Genomic DNA, 27628 nt, shown 5'->3' with positions numbered 1-27628 from the left:
AATAAAATATCCAAAGCGGAATACTTACAATATTTAGCAGATAGAACAATTCTCTACCTAGCTTCCATTTTTTAAATTATATTCGCAAAAATCTGAATGTGCACGAATATCCGATATCTAATAATAATTTTTTTCTAACATTAATCATTTTCAGACATCGACGAATGTACAACAATACCCTGCAAAGGAAAGGAGTGTATCAACACTTATGGCAGCTATCGTTGCAGCTGCGAGGCAGGCTATCGATTGGACGGCGACGATTGTGTAGGTACGTGGAAAATATTTGCTTGATCGAAATATTCGCTACATTTCTATTAAGCGCAAGATTGGCTTGTGCAGATGTCGACGAGTGCGTCGAGAACGCGCCTTGCAAAGAGAACTGCATCAACACGGTTGGCTCATATCGATGCAGTTGCTCGCAGGGATTTAGGCCACGCGTAGATGATTGCATAGGCAAGTATGGTCGACTAGGACGGTGTTTCAGAAGTGAAATTGTCGTCGTCAGACGTGCTGCATGCTTCACCTATGTAATTTTGGTCAGATGGAAAGGAGTCGCGACGATTAATCGCTTGTTAACGGCCAAACAGGAGTACTTTGGCTCTCGCAATAGCTAAAAGGCTGTTGCGCTCCAGAAATTCGCGGAATGTCGGAGGGAATTTCGAATGATGCTGAAGTTTGATTAGGAAGACAAAGAGTAACCCAGCGCCGATTTTCGGAATAATTGAACGCTTGTGTGTTTGGGAAACTAAGCAAATTTTCAATGAAATATTGCGGCTTAATTTAAAATATTTCTCTATAAAGGAAAATTCAGAGGAAAGGACCAGACAATGATAAGTCATGGTTACTTTGCATGATTATTTGAATCGTATAAACGCCACTTCCATAATTGTTGTTTAAAAATTCGGAACTATTGAAAGGAAAATATTTAAATTCGCACACATCACACTTTATAATCAAAGTTAATTAACACATGAATACGATCGTTTGAAAATTATGAAAAAACAGAGATATTATGCATATATTGACTATAATACCTTCTTATTTCTAATTAGATATAAATGAATGTGAATGGAACAACGGCAGATGTGAACAAGATTGCATTAATACAGTCGGCTCCTATGTATGTGCTTGTCGTCCTGGCTATATATCCAGTCAGAGGTGAGAAAACTAATTCAATTTATTCCCTTATAGCTGGCTATAAAACAAAAATATTCCAAACAATTGTTACGCATAATTAACATGTCGGAAATAATTGAAATTATTCTTGTTTTTAACCACTAACATTAAATTTCATGGCAAACGAGATATATTTTATGACTTTCAGTACTTTACTTAATTTTTCTTCTGAAAATTGTTTCTATATAAAACAGAAATTACTTAGGAATGTATATAAATTCAATGACACTTTATCGAAACGTTCGACGTAGTTCGCGTCGTCGAGATTTTCGTAGACGAATTTCTGGCTTTTGTTTCCAGAAATAGAAGCCAGTGCCAAGATATAAACGAGTGCTTGAACCGTAACGGGGGCTGCAGCGGCGAATGTATTAACACAGCCGGAAGTTACTACTGTACGTGCAGCGGCGACCTGGTGTTGGCTTCCGACGAGAGAACTTGCGTTTCAGCGGAATTGAGATGTCATGCCATGGAACCGCCTTTGCACGCCGAAGTGCGTGACAATTCGTTCTATGAAATATACGTAACTGCTTAAATATATTTGAAATATGTTAATTTCATCTGCATACATTTTCGTCAATTTTATGTACGGAAACCCGGACGAGAAAGAAAAAGACAGTATGGAATTATTTTGTAAAGATTATACACGATGCACTTTTTTCATTAAAAGAATTTTAATACGTGCTTTTCCTGGGGTTTTTAAAGTATTGATATGCGGGTAGTGGTAGAGAACAAAAAAGAAATAAGTTACCCGAGCTATTCCGCTTTTAAAGGTTTTTTTTTTTTCAAAAAATCCACCGGAAAAATTGCAAAGTGTCACTGAAATAAAGGAACATTCTGTTGTTTCGGAAAGGGTGTTTTTCTCCTAGGTAAAATACGTTCCCATATTTAAAACATTAGGATATTTACTAACAAATTCTAGTCAAAATATTTATCTAAATTTAGTCCAGTTCTTAGCTCCAACCAATTTCGCTCTAAGGTATTTAAAATCGAAATTATATGTACATCACATATATAAATTTTATCTCCATTTTACTATCCAAACAAAAAATATTGTAAATATTTCTCCAAATGCGACATTGCAAGGCGAACGAATTTACTACACAACCTAACACATTAAAGTCAATATATCCTATCGCTTTAGAATCTCTATATCTGTCATCCTACTAACCACCAAAAGGAAACCTGAACATAATAAAAAAAGAATCAAATCTCTGATCGCCAATACCCTCATTTCAATGTCACAGCCACTTTAATACCCAATCCTCTTACGTGTACGAATTCTCTAGCCGGCACGGAACAATATTCTTAAAATTTCTGCTCCTGCAGACATATTGTATTTTTGACGTCCCTCTTATTCTAGATCAGATGCCCAGGTCATTCTTCCGGGGCAGTGGATTATCCTGTTGGAGCCAGATGTCATATACGATGTGGAAGAGGTTTCAGGCTAGAAGGACCGCACACGAGGTACTGCATGGCCGGAGATCGATGGAACGGGAAAGAGCCGACTTGTATTCAAGAATCGATCGTGACCGATTCCCGTTATCATTCAGGTGAGCTCTTTCTTTGACCTTTCAGCCCATGGTAATCCGTTGCAACTGTAAGTAAATCTTCAAATTTAGATGCTTTTCCTTAGATAAAACTAGGGTAAGCTAGATTTATTTGAGTCAAGCTAAGTAATTTGCTTGTAATTACGTGCTTTCAAAAGAAAGTTTGATCCACCTACGATTTCGAGTTACTTCTTCGATCCTTTCTCATATCCTTCCTTGATATTAATTTGTTGATGTTATTGTTATCTGTTTTTGACCAGATTTGTAACAAGGCATCTTTAAATAACGTTTCGTTATTTCGTACGTTCCGTGATATATTTTCATCGAGACCATCGCATGTTTGATAGAGTTTTAATCTAATGTCAAGAGTAGGCCACGGTAGTAAAACGATGTTATTTTCCTGAAAAGATTACATTCGCTTTGTAAAAAAATAATAATTCGCAGTGATTCGATTTAATAATATTTCTCTGTTATACACGAAAGCATCAAATCCCAGTGAAACCGTATTTTTTTAAAATAAACGATTTAAAAGCTTCAAAAATCTATTTTGTGAAATCTTGATAAAAAGAGTAATAAATTTTGTAAAATCAGTATGGATTATGTAAAATATATTTCGATTTTACAATTTACGTACAATGTTAGTTATGTGTAAGAATTCCGTTACCAATTAACAAAAATTGCATGAAGTCAATCTTCCAAATTATCTTAACGAAAATGTCGACTATAATAAACAGATTCAATAAAAGATTTGTATCCTTTTCTAATTCGTTTTCAACGGTGAAATTAACGAAGAAAATGCAATTAAGAAAATTAGTATAGCAGACGATGAGACGATATCTGGTCGGTGTTCTTTAAAATTCAGTGTGCTTCTTGAGCGTCAAATTAAGTTACGTTAAATTCGGCGTTGCATTTGAAACTTTTATTATGACGGAGAATGTGCACTGTGCACTAGAAATATCTAGTGATTCGAGATCAAAATGATGGACGTTTTAGGTTGAAGCATAAATGTTACATTTGAAATAATGTAGATTGATGTTAGAGAGATTTTATTTGTAGACATTCTGGATGGAGAAATGTGTAACGATAAAATTGTTGATAAAAAAAGGTTCAGAAACCATACTTACACATTGGTGTGTTGACATTATTTACTATGAATATTTAGGGTGGCTACAAAAAGTGTTTACACATTTAAATTTCATATTATCAAACTTTTATAACCATATGAAATTATTATTAAATGGTAAAAAAGTGTAATGTACCTGGACCTAATTAATTACTATGTAAATGTTACAACAAATACAATGATCTGCAAATATTTTCTGTAGCTACTGTATGTTCTTTGGAATATTTAACATGTAATTTCAATCATTCGATCGATAACGTGTGTTTACCACATTTGTTTAAAGATATATACTCTATGAAGGGATATATAAAAGAAAAAAATGTTGCAAAAAATCTAAGGAAATGCTCTGCCATAAATTCAAATAATTATAACTCGTAGATTTTCCGACACATTTAATAATTCTAAACTTCTGATTGATAATGCGTTTCTATCGCATTTTCATAAAAATATGTAATATAAGGAATCCTGTATATGTTTAAAAAATGGATATTATGTAACAGAAAAATAGAAAATGTTGACATATTTTTTCGAAAGTTTAAATAAACGTCACCATAAATTAAAATGATCCTTCCGAGGAACCGCGAAACGTGACGTTTCGAGTAATCTGTTAGCTCGCCTGTTGAGGGAACGAAATTACAACCGCGAGATCCGAGAGGGTCGGCTTACGTCTCATTTTCCAAAACGAATGGCAAAACGGTCGCGGAAAGTTGGGGAATCCAGTAGTCGGCTCGCAGGTGGCCTTTGCAAACGATCGGGAAGAAAGATCACCGTCAGCAGCAATTATTTACCAACGAAAATCCTGCCGGCGCATTTAATTAGTCACGCGGCCGGTCTAAACAGCTTTTAATAATAGGAAGTTCTGGCGTAAAGGCCGGTTGCTAACGACGCTATACGTTAACGCCATAGCTTAACGAGCTTGCAGAGACGCATTTCAGTTTTTTACATTTCATTTCCTACACTCCCTTGTGTTGTTTCCAGCGTTTCGCTTTCTCTTCTTCCTGTCTATTCTGAATGTCTACTCTTCTCTTCAGTGATTTCCATGCCGCTTTGTTTCGCGCGACAGCGATGAGATTTCCACGTGTTGGTTGTCGTGCTTTATTGGAGCGTGCTGATAAGAGTCTTCTTCTTTTTACCTTGTTTGATGAAGACGAATTTATTGCCTGCTACTAAAATATAGAATATCAGTTAAAAAATTATATAACAATGACAGTTGCTTTATTGATCCTGGAATACTATATATAACTGTTGAGAATTTTGGATCTTTGAAGCCGAAATAATGTTATGGGAACACAAAATTTACACTTTTAATTAATATTTAAATAGTTATACATTTATTTAATGGACGATCTCTATTATATTTATCGATACATATTTGCACGCGTCTCACTACTTTCTTCTATACTCGACTGTTAACCGACGACTCTTCCAGATGCTTCTAACGATTTACATCCACCTGTTTTCGAGACGCCACGCACACACATATTTCCACACACTGATACTCACATACAAGTATTCTTACTGCGCATTTAACCTAGTCCAGCACAGAAAATTATACATATCTCAACAATAACCTTCTTAATCTGATTTATAATTCAGAAATCAAGCAATTTGAATATGAAATCTTGTTTAACTAACGGAATAGTTCCACAATGTTTGGTAATTATAAATAGTTGACTTATAAGTAGTTAATTTATTCGTATAGAGATTTAACAGCAAAATTACATTATTGTATTATTACTTTGAAAATATAACAGAGGTCGTCCAAGCATTTCTAGCATATAGCATTGTAGAATTTGTAATCTATCATCGTAGAAGGGTAGAATTAAAAGTTCCATCTTGTCGATTCTAACATTGTATCTCTACAGAAAACCCATGAGACACGAGACCAATAACTTCACTACACTAATCCATGATTCAAAATTCATAGTAAACATCTCAGATACAAGAGTCATAGAATTTCGGAATTTACGTACCCGAGGGCGTACAATTCACCAGAGATTACACAAAAGTCGCAGAACTTGCGTTAGACCAATAGTTCAGAGTTTGGGAACTATGACAGTTCCATCTCCGAAATGATAGGGTTTACCTTGATTCGGATCGGAACCCTTAGCTTTCTGACATTAGGGTTGCAGAACCTTCTTCAGGATAGAAAATCTAGAAATCACGATATTCCTCACTTGAAGCAGTAGAATCTACTTCAAATCAGTTCAGAATTCGAAGATCTCGACATTTCGTTTATAGAATGCGTCTTGAATCTGTTCAGGAGCTAGGAATTTTTAGATTTCTAGCTATTGGAGATCGCAAAACTGATCTTGAATCATTCTACAGACTAGAAACCGTGATATTGATTTTCGAATAGTATTTGTAGTGGTGTCTATTTGTATTGAATTGGATCGAAGACTATTTATTTTCGATTTCAAGGACGTAAAATCTTTTTCGGGTGAATAATTAAAACTCTCAAGATCTCGACGTTTCCAGTTTTAAAATGGTAGAATCTGCAGAATCTGCAAGAATTGATCCCAATGATCAAAGACCTCGACCTTTCCATCACTGAAGTCACTAATTCATCTTCAATCAATTCAGAAAATCTTGAGATTTTTAATTCCATATATTTTTCAATTAATTCTGAAATTTGAATTTTACTGATCTTCTAATAAAATTGTATTAGAGTACTTAAAACATTTGTGTGTTTTCACGGAAATTCTAGTAATATTTCTTCTATATATAGATATTCTGCCTTACCTTTATTCAAAATGAAAAAACTTCTTCAGTTTTTAATGGAAAGTCTAGAAACTTTAGCGGTATTAAACAAACTGAAAATTGTAGCCGTGTTATACAGAATAATTCGAAAATTTCATGAAATTAATTATTCTTTAAATATGCACCCGTTTAAATAACAACAATTTCTGTCCAATCTTCAAAAATTTATTCATGTAATATACCTAATAAATATACCTAATAAATTTTCAAACTCAATTTTCATATCACACGTATAAAAAATATCATCGTACAGTTTTAAATTACTTCTATGTAAGGAATCACTTTCTCGCCGGATTTACAATTTTAGAATCACGTTGTATATATCACATGGACCGGTTTCCTCTTGCAAAAACTTATGAGAAACATTCTAGAGATACTATGATACGATATATCCGCGTACGGTATGCAAATCATAAATTCGGCACTATTCTATTTGGCGTCTTAGCGTCGGATGGGTGGAGAGTCACTTCTAAGTTGTGATAGCCATTAGAGACACTACTTCAACTACTTGAGAGGGAAACGCCGAGAACATCCAGCGACGATAAAATTTGCGTCGTGGATGCTAATACGAAAGACTTCGGAAGTGGTAGAGATCCAACGAGGAAGATTTCTGCTCCTAGAATTTAATATCGAGGGGTTGTCAGGTCACAGACTCTGATTACGATGATCCTCCAGTGAAGTGTGTTGATAATGGTTCTCTGCAGGTCAATAGCGACAATTAATTCAGAAGTTGAGCTTTATGTGTTCATAATTGATCTGGCCTTTCTGACAAATTTCGAGTCGTTATAAATCAGACTTATGGTCTTATGTTAATCCATATTTATCGTTATCAGCCTTCTTGGTACCATTAGTACACAGGTTGTTGGTTCGATGCCGAAGATACGAACTTTAAAAACAGAATTGTTAAAATAAGCTAGCAGAATATCACAGAACGAACAACTTATCGATTAATTGAACGATAAATATATTTTTATTTTCTTTTATATAATACAAATATATCTATCTATCGTAAAACCGACCTTAATATTGGTGCATTATGCCCTACCTATAGAAAAATATGTGCGTTGATAAAAAAGGAAATCAGGTAAATGTGTGAATTCATGATAAAAATATGTATTACGAATTCTCCGAACAATCCAATAATTCTTTCGATAAAAATCCGCACCCTCGTGTTAGTTGAGAAAGATATCAATTTGCAATGAATACCAAATGTCAATTTCATTATGAGAAAAGCAAACCTAAGAATTAGCTGTCAATTAATAGCAATATATATTATCGCTCAAACGAGGCGTTTCAGTCGTTTGACGAGAGAGTCAACTTGTGAAAACGTTTGCCTTCCACGCTATTTACTTCCGACCAGACATTCAGCCTAGCGCGCGCATTTTGTATGCATAGAAAAGGGGCTGCCTGCAATTAGAAACGCTTTTTACGGCGGCAAATAATTACGAGATAGAGGTGGAACGCCGCCAAACAATTAGACGCGTAAAGTAGCTGGTCGATCTCGAAGAGGACAGTTCACCGCGTCTTCGCGATAATTGAGTTCTACGAGTAATTTGGCGAGAAACCCAATCGATAATTCGACTTCTCACGAGTCTTGAGACGATTTCGCGTGACAATTTCAATGCAAAATACAGTTGCAACTTCGAAAAACACGATATAAGTCATATAGCAATGTTCTTTGTTTCCTTTCCACTGAAATTATCTAATTCATCAATCCATTGAGCTAATAAAAGAATTTAGGAAAGCACAGGCTGTACCCAATGTACTGAACACGAACACGATATATCTGCTTTAACTAAATATTGGAACGTGTTCTTATGTATACCGTTTTCTTAAAAAATGTAATTTTCAAATTTAAGCTTTTCACAATTGACATTGCGGTTCCCAATTTTTATACTCTTATGGGAATTTTAAAGATACAAAAATGCAGATAAAAATGCACAAGTATATATGAAATGCAAAAATATATAAAATATCCGAAATAGAGTACTCGTTATAACACTTAATACACAAAACTTGTTTAGATTTCAGTTTTCTAATAGTGTACATAAGGATATCAATTTGTATAAATTGAAGTCTGATTTTAATGTAATAACTTCATGCAACAGTTAATGTGAAATCACGTAGCTCTTTATGACGAGCTTTGTTGGGGCTTAATAAAAAAAATATTCGTAGGCATTTCGAAACAATGAATAGTATACGGTTGCATCACATCCTTTCCGGTTCCAATGGTTATTAACTATAATTCCAGACGTTTCATGAAACACCGCATGTTTAATAACAGGCTTTGTTGCTTCAGACATGCCACGACCGTTCGTCAGGTGTCCCCGAGACATGGACGTCGAGCTACCCGCAAGGCAGAACACGATACGCGTCTCGTTTCCTCAACCTAAGTCCAACATGAACTGGTGGAGGTATTTATCAAGACTTTGTCCATGTTATTATATCTAACGCTATATCCGTAGGTAATGTAAGTCGAATGTGATGGTGAATTTACGATAAGGTAAGAAATTGGCTTTAATTCTAATGTATGTCGATGGTTATGGTATTAGGCTGTGGAAAATACGATGTTTTTAGTGCTTTTTAACACAGGAACTGACAACCCCTCTTGTGTATAAATCTAAAAAAAAAAAAATACACTTTGCCTTATGACTATGAAATTATTATAAAATTTTCAATTTTTAATAACGCCATAAAATCCGACTAGAAATATACAATATCGAACAATTAAAACCTACAAAAGTTATCGTTACAATCTCATCTTTCTTGTATCAATTTTTCTATAATAAAGTACTCTGTTATACTCGTTATACATATATGGTAATTCGTAATTCATGGTACAAGTGCAATCAGGGAGATTCTATCGCAGAAAGTAATACGAGAGTTAAGAATAACAAAATCCCGTTAAAAGCTTCGTTTCTGACAAAATTCGAATTTGGACATTTGTAAAATATACGTGAATTTGACCAATTCTCAGTTGGACAGGGTTGGACAATTGAAAGCAACTGTACATTTGACTAATCACACTTAAATCAATTCCTAATCCAAACGTTCCAAAATTGACACCAACGTTATTTCCATTTCATAATTCTTTTATGCCTGGACTTCTTCTGTCCAGATTAATTTTTATATTAAACATGACGGTCAAAGTAACCCCGCCATTCGTAAAGTTTCGCGTGACGAGGTGAAATTAATTTCTTTTCGCGAATCTCTTCGCTGCAATATGTCACCACAATAGACTGGTTTATCTTGTGTCGCAAGCGGGTCTGCTTGCAAGCCTTCCACGGTGCACAATGGGAATTCCAAACGAGCTTAGGGGCTTCCTTCCAAGGCCGTATACACGTCTTTGCCCCGGTATTTGTGCTCGCGTTTCTATTTATTCAGCCGAGCGTCGAGTCGGTCGTGCACGCTTTTACGCGGTCCGATAGAGAAATCATCCGCGACGCGGCCCCGTCAATCGCCATGGGGATCGTAAAGGCAAGGCGGATTCGTATTTGTATTTTTATGTTAATGGGCTGTCGATCGATATCTGTCTCGCCTGACAGACAGATCATGATCTCTACAAATCTGTCTATGTTAATTGGATCAATGCATGACTCAGTATGATATACAAGTCGTATGTAAAAGTGCTTTGATGGGTAGAAGTAGATATCCGATCACAGAGGATTAAATCAACTGACAAAATGAATGTCTACAATTTATTAATTTTTTTCATTAGATGCTAAAAGTAAATGAAGATCACACTGAGAATTTATGACAAGTGTATTTTTGCTAATGTCGTGATTTTTATAGCTACGTAATATGAAATTATCAAGAAAAAGGAATAACTTGATGGATTCCAAGATATAATTCTTTTGAAAATAGCTGATAAATCATAATAATATTCTAAATAATATTATGTTAGTTTAACTTGACTAGTATTAGTCTGCATTATAACTAATGTTATTAATGTCTGTTAAATATTCAAGAAAGTAACAGAAACATATACTTAATCCCAAAACCAAATACAAAGATGCTACATATTACACTGTTACTTAAGGTTTAGTTGTTATATATACATATATTCGTTTGGTAATCGATCGTCGATTGGTCCTTGATTCGTCTGACAGACATAGAGATCATGATCTCTATAAATCTCTCGCTGCGTGCATGACGAGTCTGAATTCTATGTTACTTGGGTCAATGGTTGACTTGGTTGTTTTGCAGATACGTGGACGCGTCGCCGTCGTGGGCAAAGCAATTGGAGGCGGATTTACCGGCAGGTACGACGATCGTCACTTTCACGGCATGGTCACCCGTGTCGAATTATACCAGCACGTGCAGGATAGTGATCCGTGTTCGAGGTGAGTGTTCCTAGATAGTCGTACGATTGTTGATTGTGAACATACCGATTTATGACGAGATTTCTGAATATTGGTCATTGTATGTAAACAAACTTCGCGTGTATTATCGAAGCAAGACACGTAAAAAATAAATTGAAATTGCAGGGGACATTTTCCTGCAGAAAGCTTTCTTTCCGAATAAATCGATGACGAAAGATAGTCTATGACAAAAATTTATATCTAGCCAGCTAAATATATTTGTATATATTTTTGAAATTTTGTAAAAAAACAAGTCTATGATGGATTATCTTATCTCTGACAAAGACGTTCTACATCAATTATAGCCATTACATATTCCTATTTGTCAAAGCAATGTTCCAATGTATGTTTCTAAATTAGCAAAAAAATAGAATCAGAAACATAAAATGATACCCTGAAGAATCTCCGACTAGTAAAGTTTGAGAGTTTAATTACAAAAATTTCAAACCAAGTTTAAATTCCGTTCGGAAATTACCAACGCCGAGTCGGTGATTTTATCTCGTGCAAAAGGTAATTTCACCTGTAACGTTGTTTTCGCAACAAGAGGACATTCGTGAGGCAATTTCTCGATTTATCTACGATACTTGAATCACACACACAAACGTACAAACTTTAACAACGTGACTATGAATATGGAAATATCGATATCGAGGAATTATAAGGCTCGATCCATCGATACGATGGAAAAATCGAAAATTACCGTTTACAGGGATAATTTAATGCGGGGATATCGCGATTTAAATCCTATTTCACGTACGAGTGGTCGGAGAATTACCATTGTCGTTTCAATTCGAATTTATGCGACTTTCGTGTCACGCGATACTCCTGTTAGGCGTTGCGATCTTAATTCCATGGAATTAAGAGACACAGTTGTGGCACACGCTTGCAGTGTATGCATTCTTATATGCCATTATAGTTTGCTTCTAAAACCGTTAGGCGTGGCATGCATGTGGTCTTTTTCAAAGAATTCCCACGAATTAGTAAAATTCGTTTCTACGAAATGGTTTTTAAGATTGGACTAATGTTAAGCTATCCAGATTTGAGATATTAACCGTTTGAGTCCTAGGGGTCATTGGCAAAACAGAGCAATAGCGCTCGTCATATTAGTTGCTTTATGAAATAGATCTATATTATTATGTATGCGTACTGCTAGTTTATAAATATTTCAAGTTTTATTCAATAAAAATTATCCAGAAGATAACAATGAAATACAAAATACCGTCAGTCGTCCGTAGCGTTCAAATGTACTGGGACTTCTCGACACAAAATTTAAACTGTGCGATCGCACTACTTGGCACTTAAACGGTTAAATCAAAATTTTACAACTGTCTAGCAGAAAATACTTCTATTATTAATAATGGATAAAAAATATTCTTATAAGTTAAAGAAAAGTTCGACCGTGAAAGAGTAAGATTAAAGTTAAATTAAAGCGGTTTATATATCTTTCATAAATTTTCGTTGAAATTTTGAAACAGCGACGAGGAAAGTGTATTCGTCCTTTCTATGAACAATCGTCCACAACAATCATGCAGTTTACAGTTTCAGACCAAATTAACCTGGTAACTACACAATTTCCTATATGTATATACAGTGTAACGCATGTAAGCCTTGTTACGATACAATACAAACGTTCTTAATTAAATAAATATAGCACATTGCGCCTATATAACACTTTAATCACAATTACGATTAAATTAATTATTAGATTACATTAAAAAATTATACAAAAACCAATTTCAATTACAATTATTAATTTCATCTCTGAAAGTTAAAGTCAACGAAAGATCGCCGTAGCACATATCTTGAAATTAAAAGATTAATAAAATTAAACAATTGGGATTAAATGTTTTACTATTGATCAATACCGGGTGAGTAGAAAAATTGCTATTTACAATGATTACAAACAATAACATTGAGATGGTATTACAGGACGATAATATTGAATCAAAATTCGTTTTTCGAATAAAATTTCATCCATGATAGAACCGTCAAAATAATTTCTCTCCGTATTTTCTCCCTTTATTACAATTTTTCCAATATTTTTATTGCTCTTTAAAAACTTTAAGTAACTTCGTTACATTTATCTGATATTTTTATTACTTTTCACAGACTTTAAGTATCTAAAAAATATTCCATTCATCGACGATTTTTGAGACCTAGTTGACCATTTCGTTCCATGGGACACAACGGTCGCATTAAATTCATCGAAACGTCATTGTTTCATTGGTTTCCGCGAGTACGAAATAACACTCGACGGAAAGCGTTCTCCAGAGGACCGCGACGGTTTCCGGTACCGACGTCATAAATACACGGTGGTCCACGTTACCTGTAGCTCTATTTCTCCCATTGGCTTTTCTACCCAGGTCATCGAGATATCGATGGGAAAAAAGTTTTTCACGCTATGGAAACATTATTTCACTGGTATCTACTGCGCTGTCTATTTTTTATCGACTGCACATGGTTTTACTCTTATTTTTTCTATTGTGCTTTTTCATCACATATGGTAACGGTATTACAAAATTATGTGTCCCGTAAGAGCTATAAATTCTATTTAAAAAGGCTGTAAATTTAAGTTAATTGACGAAATAAATGTTTATAATTTATTAATTTATTAATTTTTTTCAACATATTTTGAAATTGAAGAATTTTTATGATTCTGTAAAAGAAATAGAATTTAAGAGTTTAGTGATCGTTGCTTGAGACTTTCAAGAGAACCTGAAAATTTAAAAAATTATGGAACCTTGTGCATGTAGAGTAGGTGATCCGTAATAAAACCCTATTTTTTGTTGATGTTAACTTTAGTTAAACAAGTTTAAAGAAAAATAAATATCTTTTTCGATGGCACGTTTCGTTCGCCGTAGAAAAATTCTATTTTTCATTTGATTCTACAGAATATTCACACGTACGATATCAGATACGAGATTGTATGAGAAAATAAAATTTCGAATATAATTGTTAGATGGAGTTACAACATATTTAAAAATTTTAAATTTGTTTTTCTTCATGGGGTTAGGAAATAAATACAAATAAGATTTTTTCGTATCCATATTTTTCGGTCAAACAATTTTTCTTCGATCTTTCTACTTGTCATGTTGTATTATAGCGAAAGAGTCACTATATTATATCTATTATATATTATACATATATATATTAAACATATTTCTATATACGGAATAATTATTTATATATTCTAAATTATAATTTCTATATTCGGAACTAAAATATATTTACATATATACAAACGTATATGCACATAAAAAAATATAATTAAAATAGGAATTTGGAAAAATCATAAAATTCAAACTTCCGTATTTCTTAGGCAAATTCGAACGCAGCTAGATGATGACTTGAAATCGTTTCTAATTTCATCATTTTCTACGATTTAAAAATATCTTTATCACACTTTATATATATTGTATTTGATCTATAATTCCTTTAATAGCAGTGATAAAAGCATGATAAAAGAATAGATCGATTCTGTAAATATAATTTTAACGTTTAATATTGGAGAAGAAAATTATAATGCTTCTTAATACTGACCTGAAGATAGAATTCTTATGGCTGATTGTTAATGAAATGAATGGCGTTGAGGATCTTGAAAGGAAATAATATAAGAATGAAAAGAAACGATAATAATGATGGTAATAAGAAAAGGTCGAATATGCTGAAAGTAAAGGAACAATAGTAGAAGAAAAATTAATGAAACGCAGAGCTTAAGATCCCCTTTTAGTTTAAAAGTGAAATTTAAATGCCGTGGAACTGTTATGTATACTACTACAGTGTCCTGCGCTGATCCTGAGAAGCATGTTTCCATTTTATGGCAATCTACAGCGCGCGACCAACTTTTGCCATCTATTTAATTCGCAATCTATTTAATGTATGTTAACAACAAACTCTCTACTGTTGTAAAGGGAACGAAATTGTTCACGTATTTCATATCTAATTAATATCATGAGAATGATATTCTGGTTATTTCCAGTCGGAATTTCATGTTTATTTTGCAACCACGTATTTCGTAAACTTTCTATTACTATTGTGAAAATTTATAGCGAAATACAGACGTCTATAAGATCGAATCCTAGCTAAAAGAGAAACGAGACTAAATAAAGGATCATTTTTTTAAATTCCAAACATTAATACGTTCTTTGTTTTTGAGACGAAAAAAATATGAAAAAAATATATCGTGGAATCTCAATGACATTTCTAACATGTTCTGTAGCAATAACTTATTATAACTATTAGTTTAGCTAGTAAATTCTGGAAAAACTTTTAATGTGTGTAAATTTTATATACAATGCGATCTATTTTTCCCCCTCTGCTATCTAAAATTCCACTTACTGGATCCACCCACTACGAATAATACTCAACTGAAACACAGAATTTATTAGAAAGTATCACTTATTGAATGTCCAAAACGGTCGAATCAATTAAAATAGTCGTCGAGCCAGTGAAAAATCTGGGCTTCAAAAAATTGCTGCACAACGAACTCGCACTTGCACAACCGATAGTGCGAATCGTTAAGGTTTCGATGGATGTATTCGCATTCCATAGGTCGGCCACAATATCGCGTAACGCAGAAGAGAAATGAATGGCTGTGGCCGCAGACAGTCCGAATAGAAACGTTATTTTGCGGTATTATTTGATCTCGGTGATGCATGATTTACGATCGCGCTGCTTAACCAACGGATAATGGGACCGTTGCCCAAAGCGTTCGCGTAAAGAAAGAAATCGAAACGGTCGATCACATATCATCCTGGTGAACAGGCTTTCTCACGTGGTCCCTTTGTTTCTCGAATTTTTCCTGACCGCTTGCCTCGCCTGCCAGGGTGCAACCAACGTGTCCCATAATTCTTCATCTTGATCGTTCAATATAACGTCTCTATTATTAACGTCGGGTTTCTAGCGGTGCCCGAGCTCGCGCGAGGCTTAGCTTGCATTTCATGCTATTTTATCGGGTTTACGTTTACATGACAGCTAGTTTTTTTCAGAGGAAATGCCTTTATGGCAAATGTGAATCCATGTACATACTCTTCTGTTGCTTTTATTTTCCGGTAAATAGAGGGAGTTTAAGTAGATACAGTTGGATTTTTGTACTTTTTATATTATTATTTATATTAATTAATATTCTTATCCCTCGTAAATCCTACGTAAATCGTCCCCTCCGAAAACAAAAATGATATAAGAAAGGATATAAATGCCAAAAATAAATAGAATAATTTTTCTCACAGAGTGAAAAAGAATTCCGTTCTGTAAGGATTAATTGATATAATTGCAAAAATCAAAATAATTACAAGTACTTACGGCTTTTTAAAATTTCAAGTTAAGTTAATAAAATTAATAAACCAAGAAATTATAAAGAGATGCGGTTCATCTTATTATGAAATTTCAGAGCTTTCGAAATAATATTCCATAAGATATTATAGAAATAATTTCTAGTAGTTGAATTACATTTTCATAATTTTTCGTCTTACAAATTTTTCCCATAAAATTAAGGCAGCAAAGGGGGCAAAGCCAAAAGCAGTCGGTTTCGTATTTTCGCGCGCACAGCAGGACGTTTAATTCGCAGCAGAGTACCGTCCGTAAATTACGAGCGAGCTTCGTGAAACCACAAAGGCCGATATTGCCATTGTACGAGTCAGGATTTCTGCCCGCTTGCTTCATTTCTTCGCGATATTCGAATAGTCGATGACAGGCGGAATCTTTGCTCGTCCTGTCACTAGCAAACTTCCGTTTCTCCGTTCCTGATTGCGGTTCCTAAAAGGAAGTGTCTCCTACCTCGGGACAAATTACACGGAAAACAATTTAAAGAATGGCGCATAGACGCTTGATCGATACGGAATAAAAAATCATAATTATACGGCAGCCTTGCTTCGAACGCGACACAATCAGATTTTCAAAAAAATATAAAAAAATTATCTTCGAATATAGTAACACATATTGTCTATCAGCATTTTGTTAATATATTTCTCAGAAAGATTTTTAAAATTAAATTTATAAATTAATATAAAGTTCGAAAAAGGAAAATGTGATTAATTTATTAAAAGTTAATGCCGAAATAATATTGCAGTGAGTTAGGGAGAACTTTTATGAAACATTACACATAATACGAAATATAGTCTACGTTAGAAAAAATTCAGTAAATTCTGTATTATATTGTAAAATTGTATATAAAAGTTGTATTACATACAACTAGTTTAATAAAATTCGATATCTAAATATCTAAATACATATTCCAGTGTATTTATTATACGATAGATACAAGAACATTTTTTTTCATTTTCAATAAATCGGTTTCAATAAATTGGTTTCAACAAATCATACCTTTTTATTGTTAATTAGTAGAAACGATGTTGATGAACGTCAGTTAATTTCATGAACAATATTTATAGCTAATCACCAGACATTTTTATCAAAGTAACGATCTTTATAGCACAGAAAATACTAAAATTGAACATATAAAACAACGAGGTACCAAGTTAATTGATCGTGGGTATAAAAGAAATCCAAACTCTGTAAAACAGGTAACTCGCACCTCTCAGTTTTCTAAACCCAAAGATCCAGAACCTTACCACCGAAAAACATCTCCTTTGCGAGCGCGAAACTTCTAAATTCGTACAATTAATTCTGCCTCCTCCATCCTCTTGCACCTACGTATTTTCTACGTTACTGTTTCCACGTCTAAGCAAGGTGAATCGTTTCACGTTTACCCGGAACAAGTTCGCAGACAACAAACTCTCCGGCGCAAAACTACAAGGTGCGCCCTGGTTAAGGATCGGTACGGTCGTTTCTGCTCACGGAGGAACGTTTGTTCGAAGGCAAACAAAAAACGTACGCCAATTCACCGGATAGACCAACGATCGAAGGGCATTAACGAACAAACCGGACGGGTTACAAAGCCGCGGTTCAATCTAGAGTTAGAAGAAAAACAGCAAGAACGAGAAAACCAGCGAACTCGACGCTGGACGACTAGGTAAAGGTTGGCGGAATCGGAGAAACCAAAGAGGAAGAAAAAGCGAAGGGAACGCAGGATGTGGACGAATAGACTAGCTCGATTCTCTAATAAAAGGAAACTTTTTCAAAAGCTTGGGGACATCGAACGAAATCGGCCTCGGTCCCGGTTTCGAATCGGAGCTCCGAGACTGGTAGAAGTTTAGTTTCGTTGGTAGCGAGTGCACTTAGTCCAGTCTCGCTTAATTACTCATTCCTGAAGTTCGCGAAACTCCCTTTAAGCGAGTTACTTCCGATGGATGCCGGTGCTGGACAAACAGGAGAGAAAAAGAGAGAGAGAGAGAGAACTGGCTGACACGGTCAGATGGATTCTGGCTCGATATGCAATTACGTGAAACAGAACTGCTGTTGATCCAGCAGTGCGAGCGAATCCGGCACGGTGATTCTTAATTGCTCGACCTACGATTTCATTATACCGTGAAATCTCCCGCTGGATTAATTAATGGACGATTTAAAAAGCGCCAACTTTTTCTGACCGGTGGACATGGAAATGGTGAAAGCGCGCCTTAATCGTTGTACTGTATCGTCGGCCTTGGGAAGAAATGTCAGAGAACTGTCTTTTGATGATGGACAACTTTGTATGAAATATCGTAAAAGGAATTGTAAGATGTAATGAAAACTATTCTTGTTCATTGATGAATCTTGTAGAGTAGTGTTTATTATTATAATCAATATATTACATAATAACACAAGTGCTTTAGAAATTTTGACTGAACGCGTAAATGACAAGGGTGATGCACTTATGGCCTTGCAGAGGAAGATCAGAGAAATGTTTTTTCATTGTGGAGAATTTTATGAAATAGAAAGAGTGATGGGTGTTGTTCGACTGTGTTCGCGGGACAACGCATCGCTATGTGACTCATCAACGAGGGTCGCAAATTCTCGTCTCGCTTAATATCGACATCACGAACCAGTCGATTCCCTACTTCGATTACGATGATAGGGAAATTTTAATAGAATCTAACACAGGGTTTTACAGTTTAAATATAACTATATATTTCACAAAGAACATCTTCGAAGACTGAATGTGCGGATGAATGTCAACTGTAAGCGGAACGGTATCGTTTTTCTGTGTGTCTTGTGCGGAGAGCTGAGAACAAGTAAAGTATCGATGATGCATGTAGAAAGGATGAAAACTTGAGATGGATGTGCCTAGAACATGGGACAAACGTCAATTCGTAAATTAAAATCTTCGGTGAAGAAGTAACAGCAACGATCATCGCTCCTAATTGGTTGGAAAAACAGGTAGAAAATGAGAACTTATTGCCCCCAAACTGAAGGTCACTCGAGGGTACGCTTCATACCGACATCCGCGTGTCCCAACGCTCAATTTTTATCGTTAATAAAATCAAATAATATAGTAGAAATAAGGGAAATACTAAACCTTATATCAGGTAGATGGAATCATTGGTAATACAGACTAATTTTCAACACGGCAGTAACAGCTCCTTGGGGATTATTGCTGGTCCCAGTGAATTTGTCAAGGAAAGCGTGGGCGGAGAAATTAAACTGGAAAAAGGTATATGGCATCTTTAGAAAATTAGAAACGGCTATTCTCGAAAGGTTATTGTGGATGAAGAAATGGGCGAGTGTGTAATGACTGGGTTGCGATACGGAACAAGTTTTTTTTGTATTATTTATTTAAATTATACAATTTGTCCAGTCGGACATTTGGTAAAATATTACAGCTTAAATATACATAGCATGTGAATGGTTACCCCCAGCGGGGTACCATCTTCGTGTTTGTTAGGTTATATCCTTCGTGAATACGGAACAAGTGTCACGAAAATTATTCTTTTCGATCTATATATCGCATCTATTGATGTATATTATTTTTATATTTAGAATAGAGTTTAATAATGTTCCTATAGTACATAAATATACTACGTATTTGAATAATGCAAAGATAACTTATTAAGTTTTGGAAAGAGACGATTTGGAAGTAACTTTATGTTTACTCAATGAAAGTTAATTATAATTCTACTTGAAACTCAATCAAAAGATTAATTACGCTCTGTATGAAACAATATTCAAATATTTAAACTGTTCTTAACCGAACTCCCAACTTAACAGACTGGCACGGTAAGTTTTACCCCATTCACCACTTAGTAAAATAGTAATAAAACATCAAATTATATTAAGTACACTGTAAGATAAAGGGATGGAAGCAGTTAAAATTCTTTCCTTAGGACTTAGACAAGAGTTCAAACAAGAAATTTCAAATTAGTGAAGTGTGAAACTTTTAATCGAAAACAAAACCGTGATCAAAGAACTATTCCGGTGCAATTTATCGCGATAAATGTCCTCGTCTGAGTTACCGTTGAGATCGAGGGCATCAAGGATCTTGTCGAACTATTAAATCGGATCTGTGAAACTTTAAATTGTGTCAGGCCGTCTTAGCAAAGTGTCCCCTAACACGATTCGTCGCTGCTGCTCGTCAGATCTTGTTTCTGGTTTAATTAAAGGTCATAAAATGATAAGCTGGATAATCTATTGACATGGAGAAGCAACCGATTGGTAATTGCAGTCAAATCGATCGAGCCCTCCAATGAGGATGATTTACTATGAGTGCCGTGAGAAAGAACGTGGGTAGCTAACGGTTGCAATTAGTTACATTTATACGTACATTTTTCTTTGGGTCGATTTGGCTGGAGCTTGAGCATCAGTGAGTCTTATAGTGAAAAATGAGAAAATAGTTTCGTTACAGCCTCATATACAATAATTCGCAAAGTGTTCTTATATTTAGTATAAAAACCGAGAATATTCGAACACAGCATACAAACATCTTCATGAATTTTTTTATAAATATATGTGTAAATTCTATAGAATTTAGAACGACGGTTTGACTTTCCCTGTGTTTACTGGGAGTCGGTCGAACAATATAAATAGAGAAGGACGGGGACTTAGGATAGAGAATAAAATAGGATTTCAAGAAGCGAAGATTGAACAAAGAAAAAGAAAAGCAAGTTAAAAGTTAGAAGGAGAAAGAGAAGAGAAATTAAAAGCGAAGAGTTTTGGAGATACGGAAGAAGACTTATAAAATCGATTCTTGAGTTTTCACGAATAGATCGCCTGGTTTCCAAAATATTACACCATTACATATGTAGTATCTTCAATGGAATATATTGTTATTATATCCTGATATTTGTAATTTATTTACGATGAATGGATTGTACAGGTATAGACAGGAAAACGATGGTTGTTTAATATGTACTAATCGCAATAACACGCTACAATCTAGACAACTCTCGACACAACTGATCCAACGTTCTCTTTCACGCGGACCACACTCTCTCGACAACACTAGCAGCACTATCGACAACGCAACTCGCACTCTCTCTCTGACTTCTCGATTCACAGTCTTCGACATCTCAACTCAAACTGCCCTGCTCTCGCATGTCTTTTGTCTTCCCGTAGACCCACCACACACGTGTTCTGCGACCGCTCGTGGCCAAAGCCACTTAGACCTTTTCTGCGAAACTATTCATTTGAAGGACCGATGACACATTTACGGGCCCATCGGCACCTCGGCTCTCGGGACATTGTTTATGGTTTAAAAACGCCCCGGCTCTCGCGACATTGTATGTGGTTCACCCGCTAACTCCTAGGCCTTATGTCCGCGATACTACATAAAGCTTTTATTAAATCATTTTTTTAGGCAGCAGGTTGGTAAGGTTTTCTATCTGCTCCTTTGCGAGAAACTCAACTCGGTCAAAATAACTTGGACATGAAATATCCACCTTTACAGTTCAAGGGTTAAATTTTCTTCGCCTCTTACATTATTCTTGTACACTCTTTTCCTTGAACAATACAACAGCAGATTATTACATCGCGACTGATGGCACAAGCGAACGAATAATCTTCTACATTAACGAAAACACACAAAAGCAGTTTCATGGAATTTTAGATAAATTTTTCACACTTTTCATAAACGTATTAATATGTGTCATACGAAGCATGAGATTCCATTAGCATTCTAATGAGACTCGAAACTTCCAAATGTTTCATACAATACATATAACATATACGTAAATGCTTTCTATGGAAAATCCAAATACCTTTATGAGCTACCGTAATGATGGATGAGAGACACGAAGGAACTTTTTATTTGCTTGTGATGCACGTTTCGTAGCTCTTTAACTTGTTAGGTACGATGCGCCACTATAGAATTAAAATAGANACCGGTCCGTACCCTTAAATTTTTTTAGGATCTCTAACCTCAAAATATAGTTTCAAAATAGAAAACGAAGAGCAATTTGAAAAACGCTGTTGTGCTATGTGTGTGAAATTTGTGACATGGGTCTATGTGTCGTACCGTGCTTTAAAATATATCACACTCAATTGTATTATTAATTATTAAAGTAAATTATTAAAGTTAAAGTATATGCATCATATCTTTAAGAAAAATTATAATTTAATTATCGAAAACTTCGTTCCAATGTGCTTGCGTAGAGAACAGTATTATCCATCATAAATTGCAGTGCTGTATCGTTTACGCGTAATTCAGACTCTGCCGTACAGTGAAACATCCTCGCACAAAATTCAACCGTACCTAAGAGGTTAATGTAGTAAACAATAAGTACTCTTGCGTTTGTAGTACATCGACGTGGCCTATAAGATACTTACTTTCTCACTAGTTGTCGCAAAGGTAGTACGTTACATTATATACGGGAAACAAAACATACCTAACGTACTTCCTTCGGTAGTACATATACTAAAAGTGGAACGATACAGAGAAGCGTTAGCATATGACCCCTGCGCAAGGGGGATGACATGCTGCAAAATGCGAAGTGTTCCATTGAGATATGTGTACGTAATATTGCGCATTACAACCGTGGGTTGGTCGTGCGCAGTGTACGCATATTACAGTGTGTGTAACTGTGGGTGTGTGAGTGTGAGTGTTGTTAGTGTATGTTACGTGACAGGACCCCTGAAGAAAAAAAAGGAAAAAAATATATAACTTGGTAAGAAGAGAAGAAATGACATTAGAAGAGTAAAGACTCTGTGAAGTGAAACAAATGTAACTGTTATCTTTGAATATCTTGATAAAACATTAGGTGTATATATATATATATATGTGTGTGTGATATTAATTAGTATAGCTGCTGGTTGTAGATGTCACAACTGTTGGGTACTGCAAGTATTTTTCTTCCTATTTAAGAATCGTGGAAGAAAAATCGGACTTCGGTCGCCGGGATTCGAACCCGAGTCCCGAAACGTTCGTAAGCTAAGACGCTAACCACTGCGCTATCGTCGTCCGTTGGTAGTTAGTGTCGAGTGACGGTATTTGTATTGTCGAGTGTCGCCACAAACATGCTAAATAAACATAAAAATTTTTTATTTTATCATATCTACATGTAATGAAAGTATTTCTACATATCTATTTCGCCAATTACGATCCATAATTCTCAACACGTAATATGCATTCAGCGTAACAAGAATCTCATATGATAAATAGTTAATGTTTTATTTGAGACAACTTAAGTTTGCGATAGAGAAGGTTATATAGACATTTCGTCTTTTTGCAATTACGAGGTTTCTCAAAGTGAAACGTTAATTTCGCGAGTACATCGTATCTCGGCGACTTACATCGGGATTCCACGCACTCGTACCGTAGAAATAATGGTCGCAGTAAGCATATCGGCATAGCAAACTACGCGTAATACGTTGGACAACTTGATAATAACTTGCGGCCCCAAGTTTCAGATCACCAAATTTATTTTGCGGTGATCGAACATCCGGAATACGAAAGATTCTAATAAACGTCTTCATTCCCGGGAAAATTCAAAATGTCAAAAGCTCACCCTTAGACTGTAAACGTCTCTACGGTACTCTAACTATAACTCTAACTCCGGCTTTCGTGTCCGATGCATTTTTCAGTGGGTAAAACTTGTTAAAAATATTCCAAAAAATTCGTATGATATCTACAAATGTTTTGGATTAAGGTTATCATAAATGTAGTATCCTCAATGGAATATAATGTTATTATATCTTAATATTTGTAGTTTATTTACAATGAATGGATTGTACAAATATAGACAGAAAAACGATGGTAGTTTAATATGAACTAATCGCAATAACACGCTACAATCTAGACAACTTTCGACACAACGGATCCAACGTTCTCTCTCACGCGGACTACACTCTCTCGACAACGCAATTCGCACTCTCTCTCTGACTTCTCGATTGACACCCTTCGACTTCTCAACTAAAACTGATTGCTCTCGCATGTCTTTTGTCTTCCCGTAGACCCACCACACACGTGTTCTGCGACCGCTCGTGGCCAAAGCCACTTAGACCTTTTCTGCGAAACTATTCATTTGAAGGACCGATGACACATTTACGGGCCCATCGGCACCTCGGCTCTCGGGACATTGTTTATGGTTCGCTAGATATTTTTTAGGCCCTTTTCCCCGATATTACACATATGTATCTACTTAAAATTTCAAACCAATCTAAAAATGTACGTGTCACATAAAAATATGATATAGATAAATACCGTAGATTTAAAACATAATGTGATTTTGTATTGTATCACTTCTGCAACTTTTATGTAATTTATAACGTTATTAACTCAGAAGGAAGGAATATCACAATATCTCAAATAATAAGACAAACAAGCTAAAAATAGTCTTCTTTTATCGTATAAATGAGGAATATAGTAGGAAAGAAATATCGATTTCTCTCTTGACGTAAGAGAAAACATGTCTCGGTACCGAATGCACGGTGAGCTTTGCCGAGATATTTTATTATTAGTTTGAGCATAAGACACCACGTATCTGTTGTAGTTTAGAAAATCCCACGAGGAAGGCATATAACGTATACTTGCTGTACTTGCACTTCAGTTCAACACTAAACCTACCACTGCTGATCAAATTGACCGTTTTCAAATTTCTACACAAATTTAACCATATTTAAACGTTATCATATCGCTTCATAATTTATGACTTTTCATAAAACATGCATACAATTATTATATTTTTAATAATTGTAATATAGTATTTTTCGGTATTTATTTCTAGTTTGCTTTTCTCTTTTCTAAGAAAAAAATTGTATTCTGTCCTACCTAGCGCGGGCGGTTAATTTGACCGGTCGATAAAATATTTTATTTACTTTTAAAATAAATGCAATCAGTACAAAGAAATGGCTATCTCTAGGTCAGATTACAAACAAAATCAGTAGTAGCAAATAATAACAACTGTTACGCCCATAATATTGTCTTAAACCATGATCCATTCCTCGATCAAAATGGCCACCAGGTGTCAAAACATATCAACTCAGGTCCATAATAATCCTAAGGAGCCGCCACAGAATTTAGTATTTTTTACGGTCAATTGTTACAAAGTCGAGAAGTTTCTTAGAGTTATTGCTCATTCCGATAAAACACGGGTCTTTCCCATGTTCAACGGTAAATTCCACCCTCGAGCAACCGTTGATGGAGAACGGCCAGCATCCATAAATATTTTCGTATAAATATCACCGTCACAGACCATATTCTTACTTGCTATCGTCCTTTCGACCAGAATACATCTCAGTTTGTTAATCAATCAGTCGACATCTAAACTTGTTATTTCTAAAACTCAGACAGAAAGCATCTCAGAGCATTTTGTGTAAAGATGTTATAAAAGAAAAAGTAAGGCATATATAATTTGACAATAATTTTGTATTCCATACATGGTATTATTTTGCGATAAATACTTAGAAATGTCAAGACTTTACAAAAAATACATTATTAAGAAGAATAACGGACATAGAAGAAAACTGTTCAGTGTGCGATGAACAAGAAACTACAGTAACAGAAAACAGCATGGAAACACATGAAAAGCTATTTACAACCGAATCAGAGTTGAATATTATAAATAAGCGTTCACGTCCAGGGCAAGAAGGAAAGAAACCATCGTTGACAGCAGAGAGTGAGATTGATGTAGAGTACCAACGTATCAAAACTGGACCCGATGGGACAGTTTGGAGAGAAATAGATGCAAGACACAAACCTGGCAGGACATCAGCCCGTAATATTTTTAGGGATATGCTAAACAGCATATAATGAAAGCACAAGTAAAGACGGCATTTTATCTTATCATTGATCACCGTATAAGGAATATAATAAAATGTACGGAAGAAGAAGCATTTAGAGTATTGGGGACTAAGTGGGAGCTAGATACAACAAAGCTAAATGCATTTATTGCTCTGCTATATGCCCGCGGTGCATATCAGGCAAAGAATTTAGATGTCTCATATTTTTGGAATAAAATTTGGGGACCTGCATTTTTTTCAAAAACAATGGCAGGAATGACTTTGCTGAAATTATGAGGATTATACAATTTGATAAGAAGAGCGAAAGAAGCCAATATTTACGAACCAATAAATTTGCAATGGTATCTACAGTATGAGACTGATTTATAGAGAATTAACAAAATTGTTATAAACTTGAAGAATCGTGGGGAAAAAACCATGCAATAAAACTATCAACAATCTCAAATTCATTACCACAAAAAACTTGTCAAGTAAAATATTATAAAGGTTACAAAACTATGAAAATCTGTTCAAGATGCGGGAAATATGTATGCGGCAAATGTACATTTGATAATAAGATAATTTGTAAAAAGTGCAGCGAAGATGAATAAGCTATATCTCTATATAAATAAAAGTATACTTTTATTTAAGTCTATAATTGAAGTTAAACAGAAGTAAATTTGGACGAAATTTTCTGACAATTTATCATTCTACATACATTCAGCTATAAATTGACCATTATCTAAGTTAAATCATAAAAACTATTACTTTTCTAATCATCGATCATTTTGACTGGACACGTTAGAAATAGGTATACACGAAATATCGATGGGTTTAGTGTTAATGATCAAAAGAATTAAAGGGAATTTTGCGAAATTTAAAGTGGACTATGAATATTGTTGTAATGTTTGCCTTCAAATCACTCTCCAAACATTGCTCTGGATAACAATTTTTCCAAGGCGCAATATAAGTGAGTATTGTGTAACATATATGCATAGTAGATACATAAATACAGTAGAAGTATATAGAACTATATATATGTCGGAAAAGGATTTGAAGTATGGGCGTCTGATGAACCTTCACTCGAATTGACCATCGTGGTTATGTATTCTCGCTGATCGTTATTAGTTCCGAGATGATGATTACAAGAGGTTACAGGGCATTACGGCAATCGGACAAACGAGAGATCGATAACAATGAACTTAGGTTCGATACGAATCCACGGCCACGGGAAGACGAATCTGATCTGATACACGATCCTGGTGTGACTCGACGTACGAGTCGTAATGACTCTCTCAATAGCTAACTCCATAACTTTCTCGATAACTAACTAACTCCCAGTACAAATGGAACTGCCCTTATATAGTCTTCTCCCCACCTTTCGAGTCAATCTTTGTTTTTAAGGAGAGCTGCATAATTATTCCATACCTCTGTTGTTACATGTCCGTCCCGTGACCGCGGCTATGTTCGGCGACTCATTATGTCACGTCGAGCCCAAGCCCATCGTCATAAACCCTGAGTACACATAATCGGACTAGCGTCTTACAACTATTTCCTATTTTTATTGCTTAAGGGTAGCTACAATAAAAGTCCGGGCTAGGGTATTGGGGGTTTTCCTAATCACTCCAAAAGAAAGG

At 35.1% G+C, this 27628-nt stretch overlaps 1 protein-coding gene and 1 pseudogene across 1 annotated transcript in view; both read left to right on the top strand.

Annotated features, from left to right (window-relative positions):
• Positions 1-27628, top strand: part of LOC122568825 (fibrillin-1-like) — a 217991-nt gene that overhangs the window by 149532 nt on the left and 40831 nt on the right. The window contains exons 10-15 of the mRNA XM_043729029.1: positions 155-268; positions 1053-1158; positions 1477-1666; positions 2537-2726; positions 8906-9020; positions 10813-10949. Coding sequence (XP_043584964.1) covers positions 155-268; positions 1053-1158; positions 1477-1666; positions 2537-2726; positions 8906-9020; positions 10813-10949 — 852 coding nt within the window. The remainder of the gene's footprint in view (positions 1-154; positions 269-1052; positions 1159-1476; positions 1667-2536; positions 2727-8905; positions 9021-10812; positions 10950-27628) is intronic.
• Positions 22666-22780, top strand: LOC122568841 (annotated as a pseudogene).

The sequence above is a fragment of the Bombus pyrosoma genome, linkage group LG6 (genome assembly GCF_014825855.1).
Source record: "Bombus pyrosoma isolate SC7728 linkage group LG6, ASM1482585v1, whole genome shotgun sequence".
Taxonomy (NCBI): Eukaryota; Metazoa; Arthropoda; class Insecta; order Hymenoptera; family Apidae; genus Bombus; species Bombus pyrosoma.
This window is presented reverse-complemented; position numbering and strand designations above follow the sequence as displayed.